Genomic DNA, 10,212 nt, shown 5'->3' with positions numbered 1-10,212 from the left:
AAGTACAGAGAAAGAAGGAAGAGGTGATCATCCAAACAGGTGCCCTTGACACATTAGAAAATAATACCATAGCTATTTGACTGGCTCTTTAGTCCAAAGGTGCAATGCATTAAGGTGATAGGTCAGGTTAACGTGCGAAAAGAAATCTTCAATAAATTAAAACATTAAATAAAAATAATTTGTTTTATCCAAATTAAGATTGAGGTAGTGATATCATAAATGTACGAGACGGGGGTGGGGACAACAGCCCCCCCCCCCCCCCCCCCACCCTAGAGCTGGATCAAATCCTCAAATTCGGTCAAAAGCAACAGATATTTTGGCAAAATGAGCTGGCCTGAAACCTTTTCGCCATGTATTTTCATCATTCTACCTAAAAATATTAGTTGTAATCCATGTAAAAATGCACATTGATTCGTTTGCTACCTTACACTGTATATAGCTTTTTGGGAGTAATGTCAATATGAATAAATGAAGAGTTCAGGCGCAAAACGCGATATAAACCATTTTCTTTCTAGTTTTTAGTTAAAGCCATTATTGTATGTCAGTAAGGGCTAATCGTAGGCCCGCTGATTTGCTGCAAAACATGATTGATCCTTATGAAATTGTATTGGGTAAATCCCGTTTTTTTTTTTATTTATCAAAACGCGATATACGCCAATTAAAAAACCCATTTTTACTGAAAATGAAAAATGGATATATCGCATTTTGCGTCTGAACTCTTCAAATGTTGTTATCCAGATTTTGGGCATTTTTGTTTAATTTGGGCAAATATCAGCCTGCACCTCTAGAAAAATAGAAGCCCCATGGGTGATATACATGTATGTATGTATGTATTTATATATCTGTAGTAATATATTGTCAGTTAATCCCACAACTCCTCGTTTGACATGACTTCACTTGTTTCTTGCTTTTCCAGAGACTTGTCGGAATCTAGGTCACTTTCAATATCACTGCCAAACGTACTTTCATCTTCTAAAACACATACTACACCATCTCTGTCACTGGTTAGAGTATAATGTCTGGACATGAAATCTCTGGTAAAAAAAACAGAAGAGAGAAACAAATTAAGTTAATTTATGAATTGAATCATTTAAATATTGATGGCATGCGGTATAATGATCATCTAGATGCTTTAATTTTGACTAAAAAAATATGAAAGGTGAAATATACTTGTTTTTTACAGTGGCATTGTTTTCACACATTCATAGTATTTGCCCAGGTGGGTGACATTGTTATTCACAATTCACTATAGACATAACAAATAAAGCAGCCATATGAAGTAAATTAATTAAAATCATAATGTTTGAATGAATGAATGAATGAATGAATGAATGAATGAATGAATGAATAAATTAATTAATTAATTAATTAATTAAAATCGGAATGTTTCAATGAATGAATGAATGAATGAATGAATGAATGAAACAAAATACTGATATACCAGTGTTCGAGATTAACGGTATCCTGATATCCTGGGGATAACAGAATTTAATTTTGGATACCAGACTTCAAGAACCCAGTATCCCACCGGGATGCCATATAATACTAAATTCTCAGGTGGGAATATAGACTTAGTTTTGTTTATTGTAGCTGTACATGTATATACCATTTGATTAAAAAAACATGCCATTGTATAATGAATCCTGCTAAGAGTCAGACTAACATAAAAACACAATATTAAGTTTTAAACTCATACCAACTGGCATAACATTTTTAAATACAAATTTCAATACAGTTATGGCATTTACCATCACTCCTGTATTAAATATGAGATTTAATTTATACCATTTGATAATCATTGATAATACACACTTTTCTATTCTTTTAGAAAACATAATTAAGTGAGTTGGTATGGGTTTAAAACTTAATATAAGTACTATCAAATTTTATATCAGTTTTAAAATTATTCATTACAGTTATATGCTAATTTGTTGGCTTCCTTTTGACACAAACAGATATACATGTAGTGGTTTTTATGTTTCATGTTAAATAATGGACATTGTCACAAGACAAGACAGGAATTAAATTTAACATTTGGTGCGGGAGTTAGCTCAGTCAGTTGAATGCTCGGCTGAGGTGCTTGCGTCACAGGATCGAACCACCTCAGTGGATCCATTCAACTGATTGTGTCTTTCCTTGTTCTAACCAGTGCACCACCACTGGTCAAAGGCCGTAGTATGTGCTTTCCTGTCTGCGGGAAAGTACATATAAAAGATCCGTTGATGCATTAAGAAAAATGTAGCAGGTTTCCTCTAATGACTAAGTCTGAACTACCACATGTTTGACATTCAATAGCCGATGATTAATTAATCAATGTGCTCCAGTGGTGTCGTTAAACAAAACAAACTTTAACTTTTTAAATGTAACATTTATGCCTCATGATACTTTACCTCAATTTTTCCAATCCACAGAGATCCTGAATACTTTTACATTTCACCAGTTTTGTTAAAGGTACACAAACTGTATTAGAATTATACAGGTCAGGCTCGGTATAGAGTGCAATTTTATGAAGGTGATAAGCAACTTCTACAGCTAGGCCATCTTCCAAAGAATGATTGTCTTTCTTGAAAGGAAATTCTTTTGACTGTATCTGTGTGAAGAAGAAAAAAAGAAGAAAAAACACCACCCATTAGATTCAGTATAATAAACTGTCAGTTACCTTTGTGAAAATGAGATCAAGATAACTTTGTTAGTGGGTGCATAAAGTTTGGTTTACCATACAATTTTCATTTCAACTTCAACTTAGTTTCGTGCTTATATCCAATTAAGTTTCAATCACGATGTCCTGGGCACTTACCTCAGCTATCTGAGCTGTCTGTCCAGGACAGTAGGTTAGTTGTTAGTGGTTAGTGAGCAAGAAGAGGGTGTAGTGGCGTTACACCTATCCACTGAGTCGTTAAAACTTGCTGTGAGTGGGAGCCGGTACCAGACTGCGAACCCTGTACCTACCAGCCTTATGTTCAATGGCGTAACCATGACACTACTGAGGCCAGTTTTAATTTTAGTTTCTGTGAAAGCTTCAAAGGGAACTAAATATAGAAACTTAACATATACCTAAAGAAAACATGGAATAATGTCCCTTCATTCATGTGTTACACTACTAAAGAAGAAAGTCCTATGTTAAAATGTGAGGTACACCGTCAAATATATGTGACGTTGATTATTTGTACAGATACTGTTAGGCCAATAAATAAATACACTTTTGTTAACCAGTTTTTATGCAGTATACACACGAGATTGAAACCAGTGCAGGGTACTCCCAAAAATGTAACAGCGATTTTCAGCAAAAATTGCCATTGCTGATAAAAACATTAATCAAATCTTTTAAATGGTATGTCACACCATATTTTTTGCAGGTAGATTAAATATGAGGTTGTACACTTTTCACTGGAGTACTGCCTGGGTGTGTTGATACACTGCTTATATCAGGGTTTTTTTTTAGTAAAAGTTAATATTATCGTCAATAGCAATTGATTTGGTACACTGGGAAATTGCATTACCTATAAATATTACTTAATTTTCAAGAAACAGACACTTAACATAGTCCCAACTGTAAAATGATATCTAAAGCCATTTAAGTTCATACCAAGGCCCTTTTTCAGGATTTTAAAGATATTTTCTGTTCATCAACAAAATGTATTAACATTATTTGAATTTGATGTTTTGATGTGAAATGTCAGTCTTTTAGGCTATTGTGTTGTTTTAAATGGGAACCCCAAAAAAATCCACCAATTTTCACTGTCAATAATTTTTCATAATCTAATTTGAAATTACATGACATTTGCAAATTCTGTGACTTTTTAAGATTTCCATGATCTTGTTATCATACACAGAGCAACATCCATTACCAGTCGATAACACAGAGATCCTTTGGGGTCCACAGAACTACTCCAGGAATGCTGGGTAAAAATGGCAGCCTGTGAGCAGAAGCCGAGGTTTTCTGATCCTGGTGGACCCTCGCCAACTCCAGTTATCTCCACTTGATAATCAAACTTCTCACACACAGATTGGCACCTGTAAATATTTTAAAAATTCTACACATATCATAACATCAGATCTAAAGTGGAGTTTCTCCCATTCCAAACCGTACAAATGGAGATGAGGGGGCAGGAGGACTACCTCCGGTTGAGTAGAACATTTTGCCAAATTATCTATTAATCTTCAAAAATTGTTATTTTAAAAACAAAATATCAATTATTACATGAAATTATTTTGCCAATTAAAATAAAACTCCTTTTTTTTTTACAATTCGCAACTGGCGAATTTGGTGAGTGCCAGAGCTAGCCCTGCGGTGGTGAGAGGTGGATCTAGTCTCCAACATTTACCATTATCGCACCTTTCGTAAGTCGGACATTTTTTCACGCACGGCGGAAGCAAGTAGACATTGGAGGGGGCTGACTGAGATCGAGGACGCAAAGCGAAGTTTCTAGGGAGTTCGGAGGTATGCTCCCACCTAAAATTTTGAAAACTAGATGCCCTGAAATGTAATTTCCTGCATTCTACAGGTAAAATTCATCTCTCCCTTAAGATTTACTACCAATAATATTTTTTATTCAGAATAATTGGGGGGCTAGAGCCTCCCAGCTCCCCTGCTCTGCTATGCCTGTTATTTATGTAGAATGCAGAAGTAAATAAAAGCAGAAACAGTATGTTGAAATGTTGAGATGAGGAATGGGTTATTTAACAAGCTCACCATATTTTAAACTCTTGTTGACTCCACTCAAACTTATGATCCCAGTGTCTCATGCCTTGGGACTCTGAAAACAGCTGGTTGAAGTCACAGTTGGGCGTCGTCACAATGACTAGGCGGGGCTCAAGAGAGCCAAACAGACACCGAGTTACGCCCGATAATTCATCTTCATGCAGGTGTTCTATACTGCAAATATGAAACAATGCTCTGTACTGAAAATATCACGAAAAAAACACACTGGTGAAAATATCAAACATTGATCAGGCCTCTGAAAATGGCGAGAACAATTGTTTAGAGAGACCTGAATTTGGTATGCTATACTGAAAATAGCAAATTTATGTTGTGAAATACTGCATACATGCAGTATTCGAAATAAGCACTTGTCCATTTGTCCCGACAAGTGAAAATCTATTCAGACAAACAAAATGTGCCTCGGTGGTTAATTATCCAGTGGACAAGTAAAAACAAGTTCAGTGTAGTTTCATTTTGAGCAATCACAAACATCATCCTGGTACTTGAATAAAACAATCCCTTTATGTGGACAAGTAAAAATATTGGCAGACAAATAGATTTCTAGATGTATTTGTCCGGTGGACTAGTAAAATTTTTTGCTTATTTCTATAAGTGCCAATTGTAAATTGTGTGGTGCAGTAACTAAACACACCATTCCTAAAAATATCAAATAAAAGGAAAGGAAAGTCTGTTTACATACATGTGTCAACACATGGTTTAATTTGGTGCTACTATAATCTGTTTGCATTTTATAAAAACATATTATTCAGTTTTAAACCAATATCAGCTCAAATTTTCACACAGATATGAAGGCATCTGATAAAATAGCCAAAGTAAACCACATGCAATTCTACCTTTGATCTCTGTATACTGCATTTGACGTCCAATAGCCGATGATAAGATAAAAAATCAATGTGCTCTAGTGGCGTCGTTAAATAAAACAAACTTTACTTTACTTTACTGTATACTGCATTATCGATTATATGGCATGAACTTCAATAACAATGCAAGTGAAGCTGCATACATTGGCTGTTCTAGCATTCTTGCATTTTGTCTTTACCCCTGTATTAAAAATTATATTTAATCTACATATAAATTTGATTGTAATTGGTTAAGAAACTTTTTTATTTTATAAATTTAAAAACAAAAATTATATTTGATTTGGTATGTGTTTAAAACTTAATATGTTGTTATACAGATTTTATCTTTATTCATTACAGAGTTACACTGCAATTCAACGTTTCCTTTTTGATGCAAACGGACTATAGATGTCCAACACATGGTACATTTACATGTTGAGTTGTAATATTTGGTTTACAAAGTTAATAGAGCAAATGTGCTTCTGGCATATGTGCTGGGGGAGGATAGGGTTCCAGGGGGTTGAAACCCCTCCTTACTTCGCAAGTATTTTCAATATGTTTTGCAGGGTAGCATGACTTGACCCACAATAACCACTTTGCTCACCACAGTACAGATCCCTCCACCCCTGTACAATTTCTTACAAACGTGCCTGTGCTTCTGCTACATAACACTGACATTACATCATTATCATTAGAATGAATGAATCAATATTTAGCTGCGGCAAACAAACTAACATTGCACAAAATGAAAAACATGTGAAAATATTATCACATATGCGTATAGAACTTGTTGTAAAATTTCTAAGAGATACCAAGTATGTGCTGTATTCACCATTGTCAATGAAACCCCGTGAGAATGTTGCCACCCCTGCACCATGCTGAGGAATAGCACACACAGGGGCAATAGCACTGATTTTCATTTACTGCAATACTACAGGAAGCAGATTCCAGTATTTCAACTTTAAAAATAAGTCCTATACAACTACTGATTAGCAACAATGACTCTTCAATTAATTTTTCAACAGCATGTGCCACATCTTTTAATATATCAGTCATGGTCAGAACACACACACACACACACACACACACACACACACACACACACACACACACAAAACAAATCTCACCCCATTCTTACTGGGGTACAGGAGTGAAAAAAATTAGCCCGATTTAATTCACTTACAGTTCAATCATTGTGGCTGCTTCGTATCCCACAATTCTTTCATCCAACATGGTGGCACATCCCTCAAATAAATGTACGGTCAGTGGATTAGTCCGTGGGTGAAGATAATCTCCTATCAAAGGTGTTGTATTCCATTTGTTGGCATTGAGCAAATTACCATTCTTATCCACCAAAGCTATATTCTCTAAAGATGGAACTGTTTTCAATAGAGTGATAATTTTGCACTGTGCACTTCCAAAGTCCACAACCTGAAAAATATTAAAGGCCGACACAACTTAAATACTTGTCTCTCCATTCGAGATAACTGTGAATAATTCAAATTGATAACACACAGTGCTATTCAACTACTAGTATACTGCAGAGCCAGACTGATTAAAGATGTACGAACGGCTGTTCCATTAGGATTACCTAGTCATCAAAGCAAAACCATCCAAAGAAATTAACACTACTGATACTAATTTTCACCTATAATATACACATTAATTATGCAGACATAGTTAATAAGTTTTAGTGAGATATATTAAACTATCAGTTAAAATGTAATTTTAACTATTTATCTTTGGGTTTTTTTTATAAGAATAAAAAAAGACTTCAAATTATACTTTACCCCAAGTCACCAGACACCCAAACTTCATCAATCTGATGGTAGCTGCAAATGAACCCAATGACATACATGTATCAATACTAAATAAGTCTAAAACTTACACTTTTCACCAAATGCTTTTCTAAAACTTCCCTCACAAAGCCATATCTCTGAACATACAGAGGCGGATCAAACATTGGCCCTCCAAGCGAAGATTCATTCTCACAGCCTACTGTCTGAGTTTTGTCTCTCACATCACCCTGACCCTGTTCAATATCACATGTATCTAGATCCACGTCCTTCTTAGCTCCTTGTAAACTGATATCAAGGTTTTTGTACCTCACATCTCCTTGTCCACATTCATTAATATCATGGTCTCCATCTATTATACATGTAACTCCTTGTCCATGTTCATTAATATGATGGTCTCCACCTATTATAAATGTATCTCTTTGTCCATGTTCATTAATATGATTGTATCCACCTATTATACATGTATCTCTGTCTCCATGTTCATTAATATGATGATCTCCACCTATTAGAAATGTATCTCTTTGTCCATGTTCATCAATATCATGGTCTCCATCTGTTATACATGTATCTCTTTGTCCATGTTCATTAATATGATGGTCTCCACCTACTATACATGTATCTCCTTGACCATGTTCATTAATATGATGATCTCCACCTATTAGAAATGTATCTCTTTGTCCATGTTCATTAATATGATGGTCTCCATCTATTATACATGTAACTCCTTGTCCATGTTCATTAATATGATGATCTCCACCTATTATACATGTATCTCTTTGTCCATGTTCATTAATATGATGGTCTCCACCTATTATACATGTATCTCCTTGTCCTTGCATACTGGTACATGTAACTATGTCGCTGTCCATCATGACACTTTGTTCTTGCTCACTTGAATCTACGTTTCTGTCCTACTTAACTCCCTGTCCTTGCATGATGATATTACTGATGTATCTGCGTTGCTTGTATTTTTGTCCCTGTTCATTGTAATCTATGTATGTGTCCTTTGTATGTCTAAGTTGTCCTTGTTTAATGGTATCACTTGAATCTGGGTCTTTGTCCCTCTTATCTCGGTCATAATGCTACTGATGTATCTCAGTTGCTTGTATCCTTGTCCCTGTACTCTAAGTATATGACCAATGTATCTCAAAGTTGTCCTTGTTTTACATGTATCACGTAAATCTAAGTCTCTGCCCCTCTTATTTCCCTATCATAATGATACTGATGTCTCTGTGTTGCTTGTATCCTTGTCCCTGTTCATTGTAATCTAAGTATATGTCCCAAATTATCCATGTTTAATAGTATCTATGTATTTGTTTCTTCTCCCTGTACATCTTCAACTGTATCTAGTTCAGTATGTGACTTGGTGTTCTCTGAAGTCGCATTCCTGTATTTAAATCTGTCATCATCTTAGATGTAGTGAAACTGAAGCAGGTCTTAAAACAGATGGAGCAGCTAGAGAGAGAGAAAAATATATATATAACAAACTTTAAAGCCAGATCTAACTCTATTTAATTACGGCAGGATTAAATACTTGATACCAGGGCCTCCACGAGCCCTAAACATTGGACTCAGATATTCGAGTGTCAAACTCGACCTGCACCTGAGTATCCAGCACTTACACTAGATGATCATGAGATTAAAGGGACATACCCTAGTTTTTAAACATTAAGGCATATTTTTTACTATTAGAGCCAGTTTTGATAACTGAATCATACTTTACTTAGATTTTATTGTTTAGATTATCAATTTCCATACATTCGAAGTGGTTTTGGTCATTCTAGTGTTTTTAATATCACAAAATGCATTTCTCATATTTTTTAAAACGCACGTGCATCTGAAAAGTAACCACTATGGAGTCGAGTTTTAGTCACAGACTCATGTTTCACTCAATTGTAACTTTATCCAAATGTGTTACAGGTTTATAGATTAACTGAACTTAGTGTTAATTTTCACGGGTTGAAACTAGGGTATGTCCCTTTAAGAAAAAAAAAAGTTTGTTTCGTTTAACGACACCACTAGAACACATTGATTAATTAATCATCGGCTATTGGATGTCAAACATTTGGTAATTCTGACTCGTAGTCATCAGAGAAAACCCGCTACATTTTTCCTAATGCAGCAAGGGATTTTTTATATGCACATACCACAGTCTTTGTTATACCAGTCATGGTGCACTGGCTGGAACGAGAAATAGAAATAAAGGAATAAAGTCAAAAAACATTCTGCATCTTAATTCCAGCGCTGAACATGGATGCCAAATCATGCCACTGTGATGCATTTAGAAACCAGTTGATATGTTCAGTGTTGTGACGGACGGAAGGCCAGTTTAAAAGAGAAACTAGCACTTGATAATATAATTATTGTGTAACTTATATTGCTGATTATTTACTACTGACATTATTGTCTTACACTGGCCTCGGTGGCATCGTGGTTAGGCCATCGGTCTACAGGCTGGTAGGTAATGGGTTCGAATCCCAGTCGAGGCATGGGATTTTAAATCCAGATACCGACTCCAAACCCTGAGTGAGTGCTCCGCAAGGCTCAATGGGTAGGTGTAAACCACTTGCACCGACCAGTGATCCATAACTGGTTCAACAAAGGCCATGGTTTGTGCTATCCTGCCTGTGGGAAGCGCAAATAAAAGATCCCTTGCTGCTAATCGGAAAGAGTAGCCCATGTAGTGGCAACAGCGGGTTTCCTCTCAAAATCTGTGTGGTCCTTAACCATATGTCCGACGCCATATAACCGTAAATAAAATGTGTTGAGTGCATTGTTAAATAAAACATTTCTTTTTATTGTCTTACATTGTCCTTGTATTATAGTTGATCATTATATTCCACCTTGCACA

General features: G+C 35.6%; 1 protein-coding gene across 1 annotated transcript; it reads right to left on the bottom strand.

Annotated features, from left to right (window-relative positions):
- Window positions 1-609: 609 nt before the first annotated feature.
- LOC121384441 (small RNA 2'-O-methyltransferase-like) lies at window positions 610-9,044 on the bottom strand. The gene is made up of 6 exons (XM_041514839.1): window positions 7,451-9,044; window positions 6,746-6,993; window positions 4,694-4,876; window positions 3,849-4,014; window positions 2,391-2,590; window positions 610-1,034 (listed from the first exon to the last, which is right to left on the bottom strand). The coding sequence occupies exons 1-6, from the start codon at window positions 8,231-8,233 to the stop codon at window positions 863-865; spliced, it is 1,752 nt and encodes a 583-aa protein (XP_041370773.1). The 5' UTR covers window positions 8,234-9,044; the 3' UTR covers window positions 610-862.
- Window positions 9,045-10,212: the final 1,168 nt, after the last annotated feature.

This window comes from Gigantopelta aegis, chromosome 10 (assembly GCF_016097555.1).
Source record: "Gigantopelta aegis isolate Gae_Host chromosome 10, Gae_host_genome, whole genome shotgun sequence".
In the NCBI taxonomy this organism is placed as follows: Eukaryota; Metazoa; Mollusca; class Gastropoda; order Neomphalida; family Peltospiridae; genus Gigantopelta; species Gigantopelta aegis.
The sequence above is the reverse complement of the archived record's forward strand: the minus strand, read 5'-3'. Positions and strand labels throughout refer to the sequence as shown.

Coding starts and splice junctions, on each gene's coding strand:
- LOC121384441 (XM_041514839.1), bottom strand. CDS start 8,233: ATGATGGACAGCGACATAGTTACATGTACCAGTATGCAAGGACAAGGA. Junction 4,877..6,745: donor GCAGCCACAATGATTGAACT/GTAAGTGAATTA, acceptor TCATATTTGCAG/TATAGAACACCTGCATGAAG. Junction 4,015..4,693: donor CAACAAGAGTTTAAAATATG/GTGAGCTTGTTA, acceptor AAATATTTACAG/GTGCCAATCTGTGTGTGAGA.